Source organism: Ochlerotatus camptorhynchus, unplaced genomic scaffold (genome assembly GCF_037179485.1).
Source record: "Ochlerotatus camptorhynchus isolate MF236.1 unplaced genomic scaffold, CSIRO-AGI_Acam_v1.1 ptg000277l, whole genome shotgun sequence".
NCBI lineage: Eukaryota > Metazoa > Arthropoda > Insecta > Diptera > Culicidae > Ochlerotatus > Ochlerotatus camptorhynchus.
In genome coordinates this window covers 6,460,373-6,484,300 of record NW_027040766.1, presented here as the reverse complement: position 1 = coordinate 6,484,300, position 23,928 = coordinate 6,460,373, and the positions used below count along the sequence as shown (strand labels likewise).

The 23,928-nt window shown below is 39.6% G+C and overlaps 1 protein-coding gene across 1 annotated transcript; it reads left to right on the top strand.

Moving 5' to 3' along the window:
- Positions 1–632: 632 nt before the first annotated feature.
- LOC135706387 (uncharacterized) lies at positions 633–20,698 on the top strand. Its single transcript, XM_065227995.1, has 6 exons — positions 633–727; positions 782–955; positions 1,259–1,337; positions 1,400–1,598; positions 1,659–1,737; positions 20,524–20,698. Exons 1-6 carry the CDS (start codon positions 633–635, stop codon positions 20,696–20,698), a joined length of 801 nt encoding a protein of 266 aa, XP_065084067.1.
- The last annotated feature ends 3,230 nt before the right edge of the window (positions 20,699–23,928 follow it).

Here is a 23,928-nt window from a genome sequence, read left to right as displayed (position 1 = left end):
ATGTGCTAGTGCCACGTTTTTTTCATATTTGTAATGCGAACGTTTATTAATTCTCCTTGAAGGACACCAATCATCCTTCAAGTGAAGGTGTTCCCACCGGGTGTAGTGAATAGCGACCTGTCACGCTACACTAGGGACGAATCAGAAGTTCGGCGGCTTGTAGGCCTGTCCTCGTCGTCGTGCCAGCATTCGCCCCTCTAGGGCCATTCGAAGGTCATCCACGCCTTCCCGAGAGGAATTCGGAAGCCAACTGCCGAATTTAGCCTCTCTTCGGCTCGAAGGGAATTCGGTGCAAAAGTCGACCGCGTATATCATCAGGCCACCGGGTGCGAATTTCGATTGACGCCAACAAGGATACGCACCATCGATTGCTCGGCTATTTTTGCCCGACACGTTCGAGTGTCGGTTCAGTCCACCAACTATGGCTTGGCTAATTGGCCGTCGAATGCATCATCCAAATAACCAAAATATCTCAGAGATGGCGCCAGCATAGACATGTTCTGTCAAACACACCCGATGGACGTCAAATGTATATGACATTTTGATTTCGATCAGCTGGTTTTGTTTACTACCAAAAATCTTGTGGTGCATCGTTTTGTACGTTCGGGACATAAAAATCACTTCAAATAATAATGGAATCAAACAAAAAAACCGTAAAAGTTCTGCGTGATGAGCTTGCTGCACTGGGCGCAAAAAGAACAGGAAATAAAAAAGTGCTTGAGAAAAGGTAAGTGATAGTTAAATGAAAATTTTAGTATTTTACAATGAGATGTACTTTTAGGCTCGAAAATTGGAACAAACACAACCTGAACTCAACTCTTGTTGCTGTTCCTCCAGTTCCTGCAGCAGATAGTAGCGCGTTTGAGAATATGAAGAAATATAATGCGATGGAAGACCTCCCGACTGAACAGCTTAAGTGGCTAACGTTTGAAACCATCAAGCAGTACTTCCAACAATCAATACGAAACTAACGATTTTAAATTGGCTCACCACTTTAGTAGCCTATTGGTCCCAAGCAAACGATAAACGTACCCTATTCTATTTGAAATTTTATTAATACACTATGTTTGTTTTGATTCGCTATGAAAGTTTGACAGATAACATGAGGGGTGTGTGGATTCATGCAGAACATGCAGGGGTGAGTGAAATAGCTTGGGACTGCTTGGGACCGTTGTTCTGGTACTGAGTGAGCCAAAAATAATAATGATTTTCTTCGGGACCCAGTGGTCTTAGAGTTACCTCTATGGTACTTCCATCTACATAATGCGCTCAACAGTTTCAAGGAGGGCCGAAAACTGCATGTGGCGAATCATTTGCGACAAGTTGGATTTGGAAAAGTAGGTACTTATGAATAATGTAAACAAGAATAGCTTAAATATTAGAATAAACGCAATTTCAGACATCTGCGGGAGGTCTTCAAGTTCGCAGCTTTTGTAAGGCTGCAATGAAGAAGCAAGTATTATACTGTGTAATAGTTGAGCTCGCAATCGCAAGCATTTCCAAATGTACTTGCACATGCCCTGCAGGACAGGGAAATTCAGCTGCCTGTAAACATGTTGCTGCCTTATTGCTTTGCTTGGAGTGCTACTTAGAAACAGGTAAATTTTCGTTTACTAAACTATAGTTGCAAAAACTAACATGTAAACTTGCTATTTTAGGTACGATTTTTACTGGTGCTTCGTGTACGTCGGAGTTGCAGCAGTGGCACAAACCTCCAAAACTAGAAGACGAGCAAATGTCAGGCATGCCGATTGATGAGTTATTTGCATCAAAAACTGGTAATCCCTCGGGCGCTGCAAGTTCTGTACGCTGCAGTCCCAGCGCCGAATTTACTAAATTTGCAGTCGATGCTTCCATAAATTACGGAATGCATACCAGTTTCAATAGTAATCGCATGTGTAATATGGTAGCCCTTTTCCACGATCATGACTATGTAACGGCGCCGTTTGAGGATTATGTTAACTCAATCAATTATGTGTCTGAGGATCAAATAGATGCCATTGAGAAACAAACGCTGGAACAATCTGGATCCGCTGTGTGGTTCCAGCATCGTAAATCGAGATTGACCGCTTCAAACATACACAGTATCATAACAGCAATGGAAACGAGCGAAAGAGATTTAAAAGCCCCCAGTACGGTGCCATCAAAAAAAAAAAATTCGACGATCTTAGTGGATTCAACCTCCCACAGTTAGCATGGGGCAAAGAGAAAGAAGACATTGTGTTCAATATGATTAACTCAACCCATGAACTATATAATTTTAACAAGCGTGGATTGTTCATCGATAAACACCGTAATTATATAGCTGGCTCTCCAGATGGTATAAGCGAATGTCGAAGAATTGTATTAGAAATTAAGTGCCCATATAGCGTTAGAAATCAGTCTCCATTGAGTGCCTCATGTTGGGACAAGGATGGTAAACTAAGAAGAAGACATCCATACTACTCACAAGTTCAATATCAAATGTATGTGACTAATGCTGAATCATGCATTTTTGCCGTCTATACTTTGGAAGGAATTAAAACAGAAAAAATTGATTTTGACCACCAGTACATTTTATCAACTATTGATCAGATTGACAAGTATTACAAGAATGTTTTTTTGTGAACAGTTTTGTATTAGGTTTGGAATTAAAGTTTGACCCTGTTCCTTCGAGATTGTTTTTACTCCAATATCTTCTGAAACGAAATTATTCAATATCTGTAATATTTGTTGGTTCATGTTATAAATAGATCAGAGAGCTGCCAACCCATTATTGTGTCTATTTTATTTAACCACTAATCGACCGGGATGAGTTTAATATACTCAAATGGCTCTGTCTTGATGCTTATGTATCTGATTTACAGCAATACAGTGTCATACAAAAAATATAGGCTAAAACCAGTCGTCTCCTTATGATGCCCCCTTTTGTGAGTAGCGGATATAAGTTTGGCATGGAACAAACACAAACAAAGGAAAGACCATATTTTCTTTCAGGATTGTATTGGTCATGTGGCGGCTCCAGAACAAGTTCCCGTGCCCTGCGGGAAGGTGTTAATCAATTACAACATTACAAACAATTTTATGGTAATATAAAAATTTACATAAACATAAAAAATAGCGAATATAAAAATTAAACATCAAAATGTTTTATGTTTATCAAAACATAAAATCATTAACGAAGCTACTCAGTATTTTTGAAATGGGAAACACCTTTACAAATTGGTCGCTTAAAATTAGTTAATTTAAAGATAACATTCACTATCTTATTAGCAAACGGGAATAAAAACCGATTTATTCTTTGTGTCAGAATACGATTATCTTTAGTTAATCCTATTAATCTTTCTACTTCTACTCTACGACTGGCAATGGCTCGAGTATTGGCCACGTCTGCTTCTGAAAGCTGCCCTTTCTTCGAAGGAGGTTTATTGAGAATGATACCTTTCTCTTCCATTATATCGTTGCTTTCAAATCCTCTATCAGCAAGAACATAATCACCTGTTTCTAAAAGATCCAATAGTCCAGACTTTTCAACAATTGTATCGTCTGTTGCTGAACCGCCGAATAATGGGCTCACAAATATTATAAGCCCATTTTCATCAATAGCAACCATGAGTTTGAATGTGTTGCGGTGCTTATATGTGGACCATGTGATTTGTTGTTTCAGCACTTCAGAGGGTTTATCAATCTTGAATTCTGTACAATCAATCACAGCTCTGTACACATTGTCTCCTTTTTCGCCCAGGTCCCAAAAATCAATCGAGTTAACAGTTTGATCAAGAAGTTCAAGCCAAAATTTAAAAATGTTGCTGATCATTTGCTTTGAAACGCGCAACATAATGCTCAAAAATGTATAATCAAAATTCAGCCTAAATTTTATTAGTGTAATGAGCAACTGATTTTTGATGCTCATGGTATAGCATGGCCAGTTCATACCATTTATCTTTGAGGCTAAGCAAAGAATATATGCAAACTGATTTTCATCGAATCCTGTCAGATAATGTAGCTCATCTTGTATTATGAAATCAATATTTACTGCAGAACCGAGTGTGTGAAAAGGATGAAAATCCTTGGTGCGAGATTTAGAGTCAGCTTCGTCGATGATCGAATAACTTGCTTCGATATTCGGTTGCATACATGAATCTGAACCGGACTGCTGATTGGAATTCTCAAGATCAAAAATTATTTGGTCGTACTCCTCTCTTCTGTCAGATAAGATTGTTTCTCCTACACAGTATTCATCATCCAGTTCAATCTCCTCCATACCAGCATGTTCACAATCTTCAAAATGCATTGGTGCTCCTGTTCCCTCGAACGATTCTTGAAAATCGGATACAAACGTGTGCAGAAAAGTGTCATCATAAGAACAATTTAAACGAGAGTTATCTTCACGCAAATCCACCAAGCACATCTCAATGCATAGCTGAAATATATGCAGACATTACAAATCACCAGTAAAGTAACTTAAATGACGAAAAAATATACCTCAACAGTTTTTTGTTTCTTAGTAGGTTCATTTGGTAGACTTTGCAGAGATACGGGATCCGATTTACTTTTTAGGTTCTGTGTAGGAATAATGATTGACGAATTAGTTGCATACCATAAATTTAACTACACAAGATGAAAGTTTTACAGCGGCTTGTGGTGCACTAAACGAAAATTGATCACAGTGTTCCATTCCGAGAGAAAATGTAATATCAGTCTGAGTCTCTACTGATCTGAAACTTTTGCGTTGATTTTTTTCGTTTATCCAAACGATATCGGGACAAGCGTTACATGAGAGTCTGGTAAATGAATCGCCTATAAGTAAATGAACATTTTCTAAAGCTTTTTAAATAAGAGCGATGCCGTACATTTACCTACCATTAGGATAAACAGTTGTTTCATATTGATGATTGCTGAAGTGCTGGCTGCAGATTCGAGCTGCCGAAATATTATCAGGAACTCTATCCAGATTTAGGTTCGATAACCACACTGACAACCGGTCAGATTCCTTCGGAAAGGCATGCAAACGTATTTTTTCTATAGATGCATGCCTTTTAATACCGCAAACACAGCAGAAATGTGCCATTGTCACGCGACGACTTTCCGCACTCTTGAATTTCAGCTCGGATTGGTTTTGTTTATTTTGATTCTTAGCTATTAATCGGTATATATTTGATTGCAACTATGCAAAGGTCCTAGACAAACTTTTTATTTTCCAATGTCTCAATTTTGGAATAAACTACTGTAATGCTGCTTGATTTTATGCAGAAAATGAAAATTAATACCACAGACGAACAGACATAACACATTGAATATTTCTCACTGTAAAACATCGTCGCTAAAACATTACCGCCATCTGTTGAGTACACTGTGGTGGGTAGTACGCTGAACAGATGGCGGTAGTGTGTAAACGTCAAACGCAAGGGAATTGACTATGCGCGCCACATGTGGCGGTACTACCAACTACGATACTTTTAAATTGACCGTTAAATGCTTGTTCGATGAACAACTTGCGAGTGTTATGTCTGTTTGTCTGTGTTAATACATTAACATTCATGAGATAATAAGACGAACTAAAACTTACAGTAAATAAAACTTTTGCAAACATATTTTAAGGTGAGCATCTTTCGTAGTTAGGCCCTTTATTTTACATACATTCACTATATACAGTGCCATCTGTGACGAATTGGAGGAAGCTTCGAGGTTCGCAGCAAAAACAACAGATGGCGTTGTTGTGTCCCTCTGCCGGTAGAATTGTGCAATTGGAACATAAAATGATCCATTCGCCGCCGCTTCCACGGACACACACTCTCCAATAGTTCAACTTGGTACCGCCTTGATCGAACGCCGATACAGCGGTACGAATCAGTGAGGATTGCAACACCACGGCCGAGATTCCGGTAGGTGGCACTGCCAGTTCGCATTAGGGTCCCAGCTAGTACACCGCTGAATACGATCGACTCACTCATCGTCGGTGGCTAGACTCGCTCACTGACCAGCCGTTGGCTGTATGCAACAGTACCATCGAGGAAGGACATCCGAGTAAGGACTCGCCGATCCGTCGCAGGATCAACCAGGTCAGAGATTTTATTTAGTTTTTAATAAACGTTCGCAGTTTAGAAACGGAACCGCACAAGCTAAACTAGAAAAAAAAACATTAGGCCTAGAAGGTGAGAAACACTAGCAATAAAAAAAAAAATGAAATCCAGGAGGTTCAAGCAAGTAATATCGAATAGATTTCAATAGCACAAGCGACAGACCGAAAGAAAGTCGGAGGTTGATCAACTTGTTGTTTAATTTTTGGTCGATACATCTTTCCCATCGTTGGTTTCTTTTGTGGTTGCGAATGGGACGGTAGATTGCGAAGCGAGTTGTCGGGATTATTTGAGAAACAGAAAGACTCGCCTTGAGGAGTCTCACCGGGAAAACTTGCTGATCCACATGCAAGCAGATTATAACCGCTTGCTTGGCGCATAAGTGGAGAAAGTTGTCTGATTCTGGCCTCGTAACGCGTGAACCGTTACATCTTCTAACTTTCACATATAGAAGGTTAAGAGAGTATTTCCCAAAAAAGGTACATTTTTGTTTTCTAGGAATGTATTATCATATTCCAAATGTGAATTCAATAGCAAATTAGTGTAGCGAATTTATAGACATTTCCGTAGGTCTGCGATAAGACCGCTGTTGTGTTCCCAGGTAAAACAAGCTTAATTTTATTACTAAACGTAACCCCTGGATTTTGATTTTATTTTGTGGATCGTCAGGCTTTTAAAAATTTTAATTGAACAAATCTTGGCTAAGGAATAATTCAAAATCGCGATCATTGGAAATTGCTCGCGATTCTGTCAACTCATCATTTTGTAGCCCAAACTTTCAACACCATTTCTACTTTTAACAACTTATGATTTCGCAACAAAATCTGGGGTGAAAACAAATAAGGCCAACATATGGCACTTTAATGTCATGGTGCATGAAAGCTCTCATATAAACTTACTTTATATGACATTTATTTAGTCGTTTAGTGATGCCGTCCGACTGAAATATGATGCATATACTTTATAAATTGATGCAATTTCATTGTCCAACCAACTAATCGCATGGTATCATGGTGTAGATCAACTGGAAGTGGAATCTGTGAAGTGCAAGTTTTTAGGAATAACAAGGACGAATAACAAAGATGACAGCAAATCAGTTAAAACTGAAACGAAGAGTATTGGATTTACATACTTGTGCCACTACCATTTCTAGACAGAATTAATTACAAACCGTACGCTACAATTGCACATTGCATGATGAAGGTGTACTGCACTCGCAATATTGCCACACGCATCAAACCAAACCGGAATCGGTTGGAACTGGAATTCTAATCGAAACATCTGATCATCACATTCAGAGCTATGACTGATTGTATACAATACGTGAAATGCGGGTTTTTGTTGTTGAGTAGAATGTCTTCATTATCAACACTGGCTGGGTCTATTCGTCGGCCCAGCACGCAGTTCCATCTTGATGACACCATATGATGTAGCAATCTTGGCTGCCTGGTTGCGAGAAAACTATGTAATCATTCCCCGGTGGGATAATAGCGCAATGAAATATGACCTTACTGGCGGCTTTTTTTTTCTTCTTTGCCTAGAACTACATTGCTAGTACATAGTGCAATTATCCTAGTATCCGAGAGTTGTAGAATCCGACTGTGTGTGAACAAGTCAGTATCAGTGGTAGAGGGCAGGCCGGGGGCAGGTTGTCTGTGTCCACAGTCCAGAGATCGATGTGGCACCATGTGGCAGGACTACTGTCAAGCCGTTTAATCAGATCAGCAGCGTCCTATGGCGCGACGACCAACCCGGCCATGTCGTCGTCGGCGGGACTTGATGCATCGTGGCAACTCTAGCGGTAGCGCATATTTGACAGAGTAATGGGTTCGACACATCAATAGTGTGGGGGGAAGGAGGGTGGCCCGCATAAGTAATAAATTATTGATTTCTTCTATTGAGCCACGGCATACAATTGCGAGTGACATTGGGCTCGGCAACTTGCATCGACATGACATGTCGTTCGTTTGTGTACCTTCGTCAGAACTAATTTCCATGTCGCCACTCGGTAGGTGGCTGACGGTGAGGATCTAGTGTCAAGGCTACGGCGGCGGCACAGCGGCAGTCGTCAGCAGTTGAATCCAGGACAATTTGTCCCACTCGCGACGGGAAGTTGTTTTCCAGCGATTTCGACAAGCCCCGCATTATGGTGATGTTGACAGACGAGCACACATGATTACGAAAGAAAGCAGTTTGGACCCTCGTTGCACGTGATTAATATCCTACTTTCCCTCTGAGACAGTTGGTAGGAAGGGCACAAAAGCGCTCGATACTAGTCGAGTTACGACTAATTACCAGCAGGTGTTGGTGTCAAATTGGTTCGAAGACGTATCAGATTTCGAGACTTCCCCAATTTTTCTCCTTTTTGGGAACCTATAATGCAAAGAGAAAGAGCATTCGCTGACTATTCTGTATTGAGTTGCAAGGGAGGCAAAAACTAAATACTTACTAACTCATCCATAACGTCTATCGGAGGGTGACGGACTGCTTCACTTGGAATTAATTAGGTGACAACTTTTGTTTACCGTATCAGGTTACAAATTTTGAATCATCCAATTTCTTGGGAAAATTTTAATTTAAATTGCTATTTTGACGTCTTTAAAGGATTTCTTCTTGGCATGACATCAGATCAACTTGCACACCATCAATGCGGATTCAGTTTTCAATATTCCACCAGAGTAGCCAGACGGGGACGCGGCCGATGCGCTGGCCAACATATGGTGACAACTGGGCTCTATTATATGGTAATTAAATTTGGATTCGCGAAATACCGGGAACCAGAGACAACAATGTCACCCGTCACGACGCATGCGAGAAGCACTTCGCCAGAGGCGCCAGCCTAAGTGTACTACTGACGTTTCGTCCAAAATTTGAATATCATTAACAAAACTGAAACAATTCGCCATCGTAAATCAACTTTTGACAACGGCCTTCTGCGTAACCAGCAGCGTGGCAAACAATAGACGGAGTCCACTTCCAAAACCAAAACTTGCAGTGTTGAAGTTGCATATTTTAAATACTTTTCTAAGCCCGAAATTAATCGACCACCATCATCGGTGAGTAAATCGGTAGGACTCAATGCAAAGTCCATAAAAAAAGCACACACAGAACTGATTAGGATTTATGATCACGTTTTGGTAGCTGACGATCGACGACACGCAAAGTCGCGAGCAGCCATAAACAATCATTTGGGTTCAAATTACAATTCCCATTAGCGGGCGGATCAACATGCTGCCGCGTGGATATCAGAGAGCGTGATAGGAATAAATTTAATAAGGTTTTCTATTTTAGTTTTCGCCTGGAGTTTGCTGCATCGACATTAAAAATCGAATTATAAAAACTGGACCAAATCAGCAGGATTCCTCTGCTGCATCTGCACGCGGCTAATATCTAATGAGAAACCCCAGATTTTTAGATTTTTTCACTCAACAACTGACGTGTTCTCATCGGCTGTCACTTCGTTATAAAAAATGTTATTCGGAATTATAAAACAATGGGATATTAAACAGATTTTTTGTACCTGTAAGTTACAAGAAGAGGTTGTAAAGTATGTGATGAGAGAGTCAGAATCAGTTAATTTAAAATTCGTGAGCGTTTACTCACAGTGAGCGTTCACGAATCATAAAACCACTGATTAAAACCAGTTCCCTACCCTCATATGCACCAAGTTAATTTCCAAACATTAAAAAAACGTAAATACATCAAAAACACTAAGCCTGTCTATAGCAGCTGTTATCTCACTGTAAAATTTTAAACCAACCATAAATTCGAATCTAATTTTTGAACATTTTGATTAATAGCTGAGTTGTCACTGAACCGGGGAAACAAAGGATTCAGAGCAATCAGTCCGCATCGTCCTCTCTTGCCGGGCGGATTTATTTGCTTTTTGTTGAAGGATATATTGCTACCGAAAGCTACAACAAATTTAAACAGCACTTTTCAGTGCTCAATATACCTGCAAAATTTCTACCTTGTTCGACTCTTATTCCCCGAGGTAATCCTGCTTGGATATCGATTTGGAAAATTCCTCTCCGATCCTTCAGATTCTTATAGTAAGCTGCTTGGAAGTCAATTTGGATAAACGTTTTACTGCCGCCATGGTGCCTAAGCGCAAAAGAAAAAGGCAATCTCTTATTCCCCTTCTGATGAAATTAATTTGAGCAATCAATTTGATTTGCTCACGGACAATGAGAATGATCCATCATCCAGGAAAAATTCAAATAAATTTTTCCGGTGGGAATGCCAAAAAGAAAAAGATTCACCCATGCTCTTCGCACGGAACTTTTGAACTTCGTGAAATTCAAGTTTTCACTGCAAATCGGCCGTCTAGGTGAATTCCGTGTATTGGCTGCAGACCCCCGTCACTCGTTGGAATTTATAGACACAGATAACAGCACCAACTGTGCACCCTGGTCCTCCGGAAAGTTAGGGGTTGGTGTCAGGCCCTGCGAGCCAGCCGTAAAAAAGCATTGCAACGGAAAATCAGCAACAGAGGAATACGAACCGAGACCAACGGCAACGACCCCAGCGACGAAATAGGACTTGCGATTGGAAACTCGGCACGTGGAGCTGTCGATCTCTCAATTTCATCGGGAGCACCCGAATACTCGCCAATCTACTGAAGGACCGCGGATTCGGTATCGTAGCGCTGCAGGAGGTGTCTACCAGAGTTGCGGCAACACACGCGAGCTGGGCACAGCTTTCATCGTGATGGGCGAAATGCAGAAGCGCGTGATCGGTTGGTGGCCGATCAACGAAAGAATGTGCAGGTTGAGGATCAAGGGCATACGACAGTATCGACCGCACAGAGCTATGGAAAATCATGGACGAGAACGGCTTTCCTGGGAAGCTAATCAGACTGATCAAAGCAACGATGGACGGTGTGCAAAACTGCGTAAGGGTTTCGGGTGAACTATCCAGTTCATTCGAATCTCGCCGGGGACTGCGACAAGGTGACGGACTCTCATGCCTACTCTTCAACATTGCTCTAGAAGGTGTAATGCGACGAGCCGGGCTCAACAGCCGGGGTACGGTTTTCACGAAATCCGGTCAATTTGTATGCTTTGCGGACGACATGGACATTATCGCAAGAACATTTGGAACGGTGGCAGAACTATACACCCGCCTGAAATACGAAGCAGCAAAGGTCGGACTGGTGGTGAGTGCGTCAAAAACAAAGTACATGCTAGTAGGCGGAACCGAACATGACAGGATTCGTCTAGGAAGTAATGTCACGATAGACGGGGATACTTTCGAGGTAGTGGAGGAATTCGTTTACCTTGGATCCTTAATGACGGCTGACAACAATGTGAGTCGTGAAATACGAAGGCGCATCATCAGTGGAAGTCGTGCCTACTACGGGCTCCAGCAGAAACTACGGTCAAAAAAGATTCACCCCCGCACCAAATGTACCATGTACAGAACGCTAATAAGACCGGTGGTCCTCTATGGACACGAGACATGGACTATGCTCGAGGAGGACCTGCAAGCACTCGGAGTTTTCGAGCGACGTGTGCTAAGGACGATCTTCGGCGGTGTGCAGGAGAACGGTGAGTGGCGGCGAAGAATGAACCACGAGCTCGCTGCACTCTACGGCGAACCCAGCATGCAGAAGGTGGCCAAAGCCGGAAGGATGCGGTGGGCAGGGCATGTTGCAAGAATGCCGGACAACAACCCTGCAAAGTTGGTGTTCGCTACTGATCCGGTTGGCACAAGAAGGCGTGGAGCGCAGAGAGCACGATGGGCGGACCAGGTAGAGCGTGATCTAGCGAGCATTGGGCATGACCGAGGATGGAGAGCGGCAGCCGCAAACCGAGTATTGTGGCGTACTATTGTTGATTATGTCTTATCTTAAATGTGATGTTGTACAAATAAATGTATGTATAACAGCACCAAAAGGTTTACGACGAGACAACGTTGAACCAACCGGTGGAAACTAATGATTTTAAATTGACTCACTACTTGACTACTGGTAGCCATCACTGCTGTCAAAAATAGTGATTTTAGTGACCATGTTGAAGAAATAAGTGACTAAATAGTGACTGTTAGTTGTAAAAATAGTGACTTAAAAGTGATCCTGAATTGAATTAAAAATAAATTTTATTGAAAACTCATAGGAATTTCTGAGGAGCACAACTCCTGTGAAATTCAAAGGAAAATTCCAAGGGCATTCTGAGAATAATTCCATAAAGAGTGTGGGAGAAAACAAATTCGGAGCATAAGTCCTTGGATTTTTTTTGAAAATACTAAAAGAAGGATTACAATTAAATCCGAGAATAACTCCAGGACATCTTCAAAGGAATTCGGAAAATAAATTCAGGAGAGTTTTCCAAACAAATTATGAGAAGAAATCTAAGGAAATTGTGAGTCGAAATGCCAATGAATTCTTAGGAGACTTTCAATGTGAGTAGAATTCCAAGTGAGATTCAAAAGGAAATCCGAAATGAATTCAATGGATATTCTGATAATCTTTCCAAAGGGTGTCTTATCGTGGCGAATTTCAAGATAATTCCGCTAAAAACTAAAAGAAAATTGAATTCCAAGGATATCCTCATCGAAATTTCCGTTGAATATGAAATGGACTATTCTGAGAACTTCCCAAATTTTTCCTAAGAAGTTCTCAAAATTTTTCTGAATACCACTGTCCTTCGGTGAATTTTTCGAAGTTTTTCTAAATTTCTGGAACTTTTGTGCTCCCGCAATTTTCATGGAATTAGAATGAAATAATTAGTATAGTTTTATGATTTTCACTTAAGTTCTCATTATTTTTCTGAAGTTCATGAAACTTCCATTAAAATATAGACACTAATTTAAAACTTCTTCAATAGGTAAGACTTTCCGGGTGTTATTAAAAATGCCTAAACGAATTTCTTTAAAATTCTCTAGGTTGCCCTCAATTTATCAGTACAACTTTACTGAAATTAATTGATTTGCCTTGAAGTTTGGACAATTTTCCTTAAGTATTCTAACCATTAAAAACGCTCACTTATTTTCCCTGAACTATGCTTACCTGAAGTTCTCTAAATTTGTTTGTCCGGCATATTTTCTGATATATATTATATATTTAAAATTCCCTGACGTTTTCAGATCAATCATGGAATTCTTGGAACACCCCATAATTCAACGGAATTCCTTGTAAGTCGCTGCAAAGTTAATGGGATTATTCTGAAACTATTTGATCGTTCTCGAAGTACTCGGAACTTCGCTGAATATCAGGAAACTATCTAAATTCTAAGTTCTCTGGAATTTCTTGAAGATATTTATCGCTGCTAAATAAAATAGTCCTCGCATTTTTTTTTTAAATGAATGGAACTTCGTTGATATTCTCTAATCAACTTAGCTAAACTTTCATATTTTTTAAAGTTCTTGATATTTCCATGATATAACACCCTTAAAATACTCTCTTTTTATCACGTTCCAGAAGTTCAATCGGAGCTTTGTTGAAGTTTCTGGAACTTCTTTAGGGTTTCTACAATCTACAATCTACAATCTTTAAATTATTTGAACTGCCCTTTGATTCTCTGATCTGTCATGTTGTTCTTGAAGCTTCCCTAAAACTCTCAATCCTATTGAAGATAAATTTCCCTGAAATTCTTTGGACTTCTGTGAAGCTCCTGAAATATTTATGAAGTTTTCATAAATTATCTGATGGTCCCTGAAATTCTCGGAACATCTTGAGGGTTTTAAATTTTCCTAAATTTACGATTATAGATATTTAAACTGCTCTAAAAAGTCTGAACTAAAGTCATGGGAACTGCTCTTAAGATCTGAAATTCCCCAAAGATCTCTAGATCTAGCTTTTCTGAGGTGCTTAGATGTTTTTAAATTTGCACAATACCCCTCAACAAGGTTTCTGTATTTCTCAAGTTTGCTAAACACCTGTGATGTGCTCTAAAATTCTAGGAACTTCATAAAAGTTTCTGAAAATTTTAGAATGTTAAAAGAACCGATTTGAGGATCTTAAAGCTCCCAGTAAGTTCCCCATAATTTCAGTGTGTTAACTTCCCTTATGTTCCCGCAGTTTGTTTATGGACTTACTCAAATTAAGTACGTTTTTTTAAACTGTGAACAGTGAAAAATTAAGTTCAACATTCATTGGATTTGATTACAAACTTGTTTCTTTCAAACTGATTGCCATGTCTTAAAAACGCTTGGGTTAATTACTGTTGATCTTCCAGAAAAAGCATATTTTGAACGCATTTAAAAAAAAAAGCTTTCTTATTATAAGCCTTGAATTTATCCGTTAATGTTCTGGCAAAACCTGGAAAACTCAGGAAATTTTATTTAGAAAAATGAGTAGATAGCCAGTAGATAGAGAAAGACGATTAAACGTCACAAAGCAAATAATGATCAATATTGAAATAAATTCACGCTAAAATAGTTGAAAATAGTGACTGATTACAAGAAAAAGTTACTTTAGTGACTTGACCTTAAAAAAGAGACTTTTTTTTTAGTGGTTGGCTTGAAAAAAGTGACCAAGTCACTAAAAAGTGACTCACTACCAGCCCTGCTATTGGTCCCAAGCAAATCGATTAACGTACACGCTAACTTCTGGTTACTCACCAGGCGAGTCGATCGTACTCACTTTCGTCCGATGTATCGAGTTGTCAAAAATTGAGTAAACGAGAAATGTCAAACTGAGTAAAAGCCGCTCAGTCAGCAAAATCCTGGAATTGGAAAAAATGCCAGTCATGTCGGAGGAAACCTCATAGAAAATGTAACTCAAAACCGGCTGAAATGCCTTCAGGTAAGTACGAATTGCTTAGGGAAACGGTGTTGAACCGTTTTTTGCTCCGGTAGAATGAATCCGGAGCAAGCAATTTCCATTTCCTTGAATGAAAATCAAAACAAAAACCCTCTCCGCAACTGAAAATACCGGCGAGTGGATTTGACTCAGTCTACGTGAGAAGGTAGTTTACTCAAAAGTGAGTCAACTTAAGGCTACTCAATTTTGAGTAGCCATACTTGCCGCTGAGATGAGTACATTCGACTTGAGTTGTTCGACGAGTTGACCAGAATAAGCGTGTACCCCATTCCAGTTGAAATTCTAGTACTACACAATGTTTGTTTTGATTCGCTATGAAATTTTGACGGATAAAATGAGGGGTTCGTGGATTTTCCTATGTTTCGAGAGGTGCATCGATTAGCTTGGAACCGAAGAGAGTATCAGAGCTGAGCCTAAAAGTTGAGCACGTTTTTTTTGGACCTTATAGAGTTCTCCAGATGCGCAAAAGTGTGCGTGAGACCGCGCGCTACCTTTTTAAGTAGTTGTGATATCACGATACCTTTTTGGTTCTTCTTCTTCTTCATTTTTATATATGGATGTTGGATTTTAGTGTTCGTGAGATTGCGCTTGGAGATCTCTATAGTCTTAAGTGAACCCTACACGATTGCTTTTATTGACAATAATCGTATTGTCAATACATGCTATATTGACGTCAATATATCGAGATTGACAATATTTCTGAATTCACATCATCAATATTATAGTCAATAATTCCCCTTCGCGTCAATATATTGATGCGTGTGGGGTTTGCTTTAGAGTTACCTCTATGAACTGCACACGGCGAATGAGAACGACTCAAATTTGAGTTTAGTTCACTCATAATCGCCAAAAGTGCAGGAACTCAGCGATGAGTTAATTTGCCTCATGTTTTCCCAGGTTTTTCCAGGATTTTCCAGGGAAAAATTCCCGAATTTGAGAAAAGTAAAGATTGGATTCACTCAGTCTATTGTTACTACTCCGAGACTGAATAAAATTTTCGTCAATTTCCTCATTTTCCGGCAGATTTTTTAGGTTTTCCACAGGAAACCATGAGACAAATTTAACTCATCGCTGCGTTCCTGCACTTTTGGCGATTATGAGTGAACTAAACTCAAATTTGAGTCGTTCTCATTCGCCGTGCAGCGTTGGATGAAAACACACACACCAACCTCTGCATGTACAGACCCACACCACTGAGTCTGCCAGTACAGAGCAAATCAAAACACTAAAGCTGGGCTTAGACAGGGCAAGTCAATTGATCAAGTCAGTTGAATTCAACTGATTTGAACGCGAATTGAACGTGTAAACCATGCCATTCTACTGACTTGATCAACTCACTTGAATTGAAAAAAAAAAGTTGAACCAGGCTCAACTTTTCAAGCTAATTGAATTCAACTGAATTGATCATTGGACTTGCCTAGTCTAAACCCAGCTTAAGCGATGTCATCACTCATCGTCTTCATTCAGCTTCGGCAGCTTCCGTTTGCGTTTGCATTTACCGGCGTTGACAAATCTCGCGTAACATTTCAAAAGGGTCTATCCTCGTTGATCGATTCTCTTCATTGACTTTCTCTTTGAATTACTACGGCTAAATAAACGAATTTCACGCTATGCTCGCAGCACAGTTCGACAGAAGATTGTGTTAACTTGTGCCTGAAACAACGCACTCGATGTAAAATGCATTTGCAGTCGCGTTATTCGCGAAAGAGAAAATCGATTAAGAGAATTGATCAACAATGATAGGCCCTTTTCTCGTCTGACGGGAAAAATACCTTCTAACGTTAAAAAATAGGAAAGTAATCATCATCCCAACGTAAATTTTGAATAGAGTGCGTGCTGCATTGGCCTTAGAAGACGGCGTATTTTATTACGTTAGTTTAGCAATAGTTTCGATACGTTGCATTTCCAGTGGCTGGTGTGTTGGAATAATACTTTATAGGGAGAGGGAATGTTTTTCCATGTTTACTTCTACGCTTACAAACATTATTTTGAGCAACAGCTTTGCAAATCATCAATTACTATTAGAGATTTTCATCTTACTTTTACCGATGAAGATATTGGAAACTCTTTCACTCGAAAGCAAAACTTATTACACGTCCATCATGATGCGAGCTTGGAAGTGTGATTGTTGCGAATAAATTGGTAATGATTGAAAATCGGAGCAAAAGTGAGAATCTTGCTATCGCAATATGATGATATGATGATGGCATCAAGGATGATATCGTCCTCTTCCCTTTTTATGGCACAGACCTGTTGGTCCATATTAGAATCGTCCTCTTCACTCGGCTGATCATTAACGTCCGCGCTGACATCTGTCATGCTGACACCTGTCAGTTATTGAGCACTGATGGTGAAGTTGGTGCGGGACTCTCAACAGTTTCAATGTGCACTCACCAGATGGCACTGCGTTCACATAAGGGTGGTGGATCCATTGTCTTGTTCGAAGAATTGATTAGTGGGATATCTTGTAAATTAAATATCTTCGATTGGTTGATACCTTGGACGGATTCAAACGTCTTCTCAAGTATCTTACTGAGAAGCAGCATCAACTTATAACTTACGACACCAAAATTAAACGTCTGTTCAAGGTTGTCATGAAAGGTCTGCCCAGTGGTGAATCACTGGGTCAGATCAAAGATGAACTGGCAAAATTACTTGGAGTTGTGCAACTCCAAGTATTAAAAATGAAAATGAAATCCCGTCCTGGTGATTCGCGCAACGGGAATTCGAATTAATTTTATCTAGTTCACTTCAAGTCTAGTGAACTAAACAACCTTGTGTTGGTGATACCGTTGTCGACATTCGACCTGCGAAATCGAAGGCTAACTTCGATCACCTAAATACACTCTTAAAATAATCTAAGAACATTACACGTATGATGCTCTCAACCCATGCATTTCTTTCGTAAGATCTGGTCCTCCACTCCTCATCGGATTCTTTCAAAATTCAGCCATCGACCGAAATTCTTTTCATTTGATTTTCTTTCGCCTCCGACTTGAAAGACCTTCGTCCACATCTTTTCGCGCTCTTTTTTTCTCTATTGAAATGAGACAATGCGAATTTTTCATCTCTTTCGTTCTTCCGCTGTGTTCTGACATAGTTTGATTTCACACTCCGTCAACCATAGACCTTTTTGACGATTGATCATCTTTCTCTATCTAGCACACATGGATGAATGGACGGTTTGTTTTCCCACTAATCTGTTTCCCTCTTGCTCGCACTCGTTCGCTTTAAATGGTACAGTAGTGTGCGTCGATTAAACGTCAAAAAGCTCTATATAACAGCGCTCGAAAGAGACGACAAATTCACATTGTTTATAGCACATAGAGATTGCTGAAGTTTATCGTACGCACACTGTTTACATCAGGAAAAAAGCATTCATTGCGGAAAATTTTCCTGATGAAAACAAATCACTGACGCCATCACACTTAAGCTATCTCTATTGAATCGCGAAGGAACGATCCTCCTTCGTCGTCCTCAAAATATCGTTATCTTTCATGTTATAGTTAGAGATGTGATCGATAAAAAACGATATTATTAATTTTAGAGATTTGAGCGCTATTATATTGGATAAATTGGATTTATTCAGATATAAATAAATTTAACATAAGTTTTTGTTGCCTTAGATAAGATTTAGTTTAAGTTTTTATTTTTAAGATTTCAAATGTTATACTGACATGCAGGTTTAAAAAACCTATTTAAAATACCAAGGCAGGAACAATGTAAAAACACTTAGATATATATCATAACAATTAAGGCTGGTAAGTTACTGTAATAACTGGAGCACCCAGGTTAAAATGAAATGAAATTTATTTTGAATTTGGAACAAATAAAGAGTTAAAAAAAATAAGTTTTTGTTGCAATTTGAATACATCGGGGAGTTTAATCCCCCTTGTTGCAATGGCAAAAAGCAGATACAGTATTACATTTACGGATGTCACCTTGTTCGCGAAATCGGTGTCCACCGCAATACCTAATTTTACAAAACCAGCGGAATGACCTATGTGCATCTGATGTGCTGTAAAATTCAGCAACTTTTGACGTAGACTACGTCTTAAAAATTGCGACCGATTTTGAACGCTTATAACTTTGTCATTTATTGATGAAATTAAAATACAAATATACCAATCGAAAGTAAATTACTCTCAAAATTTGCTAAAACAAATGCTTTTTTAATTTTCTATTAAAAACTGTTTACAACTTTACAAATAAAAAGTGATAATATTATCATTATTTTCATGACATATACGTTCTTCCCAAACCCAGTCGTCATAATCGAGTACCACTTGGTTGCACATCGTTCTGCTTGAATCTGAAAAGCTATAAAACAGCGGTTCTGCCGTGCCTCAACTCATAAAGTCATACACATCCGGAAACCTGGGAAGGATCCGTTCTCTCCTTCAAGTTATTGACCAATCAGCCTTCTCTCAGGGTTATCAAAACTGTTCGAAAGAGCAGTCTAGCACCGGCTCCTAACATCTGCCGAAGAAAACAACTTGTTGCTCGAGGAACAGTTTGGTTTTCGGAAAGGTCGTTCGACCGTCCACCAGTTGACTCGAGTAACAAACATCCTCAGACGGAACAAGTCTGTTTCGAAAACATCTGCCATGGCGTTGTTGGACGTTGAAAAAGCGTTCGACAATGATGGCCTGGTTTTCAAATTGCAGCACTACGGTCTTCCAATCTTCCTAGTGAAGATAATTAACAACTACCTATCGAACAGGACGTTCCGAGTCTCTCGGAATGGCATCACATCGGATGCTTTCAACATCGGTGCTGGGGTTCCACAAAGAAGCATCCTTGACCCCATTCTTTTCAACCTGTTCACCTCCGATATGCCGGCTCTCCCTGATGGTGGATCGTTGTCTCTGTTCGCAGATGAAACATCCATCGTCTACAAGGGTAGGGTCATCGGAGCTCTGACTGCCAAACTTCAGAGAGGCCTGGACGTTCTGTCTGAATATTTCAACAGCTGGAAGATCCGTATCAACGCGGCAAAGACCCAGGTCATCATATTTCCACACTCTAAATCTCCCAGACTTGTTCCATCGGTGAATAATAAGATCTGCCTGGACGGCACAGTGGTGGAATGGTCGAAAGAGGTAGTCTACCTCGGCTTAACACTAGACAGCAAGCTGATTTTCAGGGAGCACGTTGACAAAACCAAAACCAAGTGTAACATCTTGATAAGATCACTGTATCCACTCATCAACAGCAGGTCTACTCTATCCCTGTAAAATAAGCTTGCTGTCTACAAACAAATCATCTTTCCCGTAATAGAATACGGGATGCCAATCTGGGAGAGTTGCGCCAAATGCCATTACCTTTATCTCCGAAGGATCCATAACAAGATCCTTAGGATGGTCCTAAACAGTCCCTCGCGGACTAGACATTCTGAGATCCACCTTCTGGCTGGAATTCAGACATTAGAAGAACGGAAAGTAAATATTCATCCTGGAAAGGTTCAGAGACACCTGTCAAATTATCAGATCATACGTGATCTAGCACGTTAAGTTAAGTTATACTCGTAGTTAGGTAAGTTTTCACTTTTCTCAATTCAACACACACCCCCAAAGGGGTATTCTGTAAACTAGCTGAAAAACACTTATATTAAATTAGAATATCAAATTAAGCAAAGTTTAAGAGCCAGGTAGGCTAATCAATTAAAATGTTAAATCAATGTACTATCATAATCAACAGAAATAAACATAATTTTACAACTACTACTACTGGAAGCAGCAGCAGTAGTAGAAAGGCAGCGGTTCCTGTCAACCACGAGTTTGCACCCCGAACCTTGCGCGTTGTTCACGCCGAGCTGGCTGCTGGCAGCGAGCCCCGTTTGATGGTGCAAGCACTCCGATGTGGATCAACCTAACCTGAGTGATAACGTAAACGCGTTCTACAAATCTCGATTACTTTTTCGAAGAGACGTAGGGGAAAATTTCCCCTATCTGATGGTAGTGTTAGCATGCGTGGGCAAGCTACCAATTTCGCCAAATCGAAGATCAAATGCTTTGTTTACAAAAACTGATATGTCCCTTTGAAAAAGTAATCAAAAAATGCTTCATGAGCTGACTCCAAATTGCCGAGTTAAATTTAATTCGTGGCTAAAACAGTTATTTTCAATGTTCGAAAATCCCGGTGTTTTCGATCGATCGGTTTTCCAACAGAATTCAGTCACGGTTGCTAAAATTAAACTTCTAGTGGGTCAGAAATAACCAAACTCGTATAGCAGGGTCAGTGTTGGGAAAATATCAAAAAATCAAATCTCACCAACGCCCAAGATCACTCTAGATTTTCGTAGACAAAAATCAACTAGCAAAAAACTGCGGTTGATTTTGCAAGCTGTGATATCGTAGCTCGGAATATCAAGCTAACAAAACTCACCAGCTGCAAATCTCAACAAACTGTGGTGAGATTGAGTTTCATGATTTTTGCTTTTCACCCGAATGCAACCGAAATTTGCATAACGGCTGGCAGCAGCCACTTCGTGTCTGCCATCGGTGAAGAGTAAAAAGAGATAGCATACTATACTTTCTCTCTCTAAGAAAACGATGTGCAACGGCATCATTTTTGTGTCGAGTCAACTCTCAGCTTGATTTTTGCACGTTGTGAATAGTCTCGCAATATCAAAGGAGCTTGTAAAATCAATATCAACCATGATATTTTGTTCCAATATCACGCGTGATTTTGCGAGCGCATGAGAGCGGAAAAATATCTTTTGGTTTCTGATTTTGCCAACACTGAGCAGGGTTATTCGATAACTCCATCGGTCACTTTTAACCACGAGTTAAATTTAACTCGCCTATTGGGACACAGCCTGATGTACTTCCACAGCAAACGCACCAAGAAATCGACAGTGAGCATGTACAAGGGCCCATGCAATAAACGATTCTCTTCGTCGATTTTCTTTTACAATTCTAGACGAACAATTCAATAGTTCCTATCTGCCTTGATCGATTCTCTCCAACCATTTTCTAATGAAGATATTCCCGATCAACTACGACATAAGATTGGTGCAAAATTGTGCACCCCGTTTTTGTGTTTGCATTTTTTTAAACGTTTTGATGGTGAATCGCTGTGGAAACCTAATTTCTGATCAATCTCATTACCACCTCAAAATTTAAAGGGTACAAATATCAGTGAGAGCTACAAAACATACATCAATGAAACTGGAACTTATCGTTTCCTACAGTGCAGTACACAAGGAGTTACAATTTGCTCTAGAAATCTTGAAGTGATAGGGAATATCAGCCATCATGACGGCCATTGTTGGGTGCTTCAAGGAATCAACTGAAGAAAGTCCTACCTACATATCTGTTTGTAATTTAGGACCCAAATGTAATAGAATATGTATTCGCATTTTATGAGGTCCTGAATTTAACCAAGTTTTACTAAGTAGGAAATCCAAAATATTTACATAGGACCGAAATCATAGGTTACTTCTACTGTATTTTAAATCAATATCTAGAGAAATGCACGAGAATTTCACTGCACAGCTTAACGTAGTCTACGTCAACCATGCGATCGTGTCTTGTACACAACCCCACTAATTTTTTTTTACTGTGAACACACTTAGAATATTTCTAAGATTTCGGTGAAATTTTTCTGAAATCTCAACAACTGAACGTTCGGTGATTTGAAGCTGCAAAAAAGTTATCTGATAAAATTACTGAAAAGTTCTGGAGCATTTCCACAGCCCAAAACTCTGGACGAAACACTCATGATTTGAATCAAACAATACTATTATCACAGACAAACAGACATAACATTCGCAAGTTGTTCATCGAATAAGAATTTAACGGTCAATTTAAAAGTATCGTAGTTGGTAGTACCGCCACCTGTGGCGCGCATAGTCAATTCCCTTGAGTTTGACTTTTACACACTACCGCCATCTGTTCAGCGTACTACTCACCACAGTGTACTCAACAGATGGCGGTAATGTTTTAGCGACGATGTTTTACAGCGAGAAATATTCAATGTGTTATGTCTGTTTGTCTGTGCTATTATGTTCGCTGCTACCAATGGTTGCATTTTTAGTTTCAATATATTTTTTGCTCCTGAGCAGGGATGCCAGATTTTTTTTCAGAAGTCTGTATAGGTTTTAGATATGTAAACAACTTTGCCGAAGAGAGTAATTTCACTGATTACCAGGATCTCGAGATATAAAGGCTGAACACGAAAAAAACCGGATACACTATAAACGCTGCCATTGGCATTGAGTTATTTTTTTTTTAATTTCATTTAATCAAGCTAAGAGCACAGACAAACAGACATAACACATTGAATATTTCTCACTGTAAAACATCGTTGCTAAAACATTAGCGCCATCTGTTGAGTACACTGTGGTGGGTAGTACGCTGAACAGGTGGCGGTAGTATGTAAACGTAAAACGTAAGGGAATTGACTATGCGCGCCACAGGTGACGGTACTACCAACTAAGATACTTTTAAATTGACTGTTAAATGCTCGTTCAATTAACAACTTACGAGTGTTATGTCTGTTTGTCTGTGCTAAGAGTGTATAGAATCACAGTACAGTACACGGTAAAAAAAACATCACGTGCATTTGCTGTTGAATTTGCACTACTTGCCAAACATTGCAAATCGATGTGTAAATCCCTTGGAAGAGATCATTCGAAGCACGATGGAATCAACAGCAAATCACTTCATTTAGATTGTATTACACATCGTTGTTAATGTGCTGTGCTTTGAACTCGAAATGTCAACCATACTGTCACTTTCAGTTTAACTAATTTATCCTTGGATTCAATATTTGTTGAAAATGGGTTTAAATAAATACACTGGAGTCGCTTTTTACGCGGGTGATACGTCCCGCGTAAAAAAAAACCGCGTAAAAAAAAACCGCGTAAATTCCGGAATCCGCGTAAAAAAAAACCGCGTAAATTCCGAAATCCGCGTAAAAAAAAACCGAGTAAAAAAAGACCGTGTAAGAAAAAAACGCGTAAAAAGCGATATACCGCGTAAATTCTGAAATCCGCGTAAAAAAAAACCAAAATCCGCGTAAAAAAAAACCGCGTAAATTCCGGAATCCGCGTAAAAAAAAAACCGCGTAAATTCCGAAATCCGCGTAAAAAAAAACCGC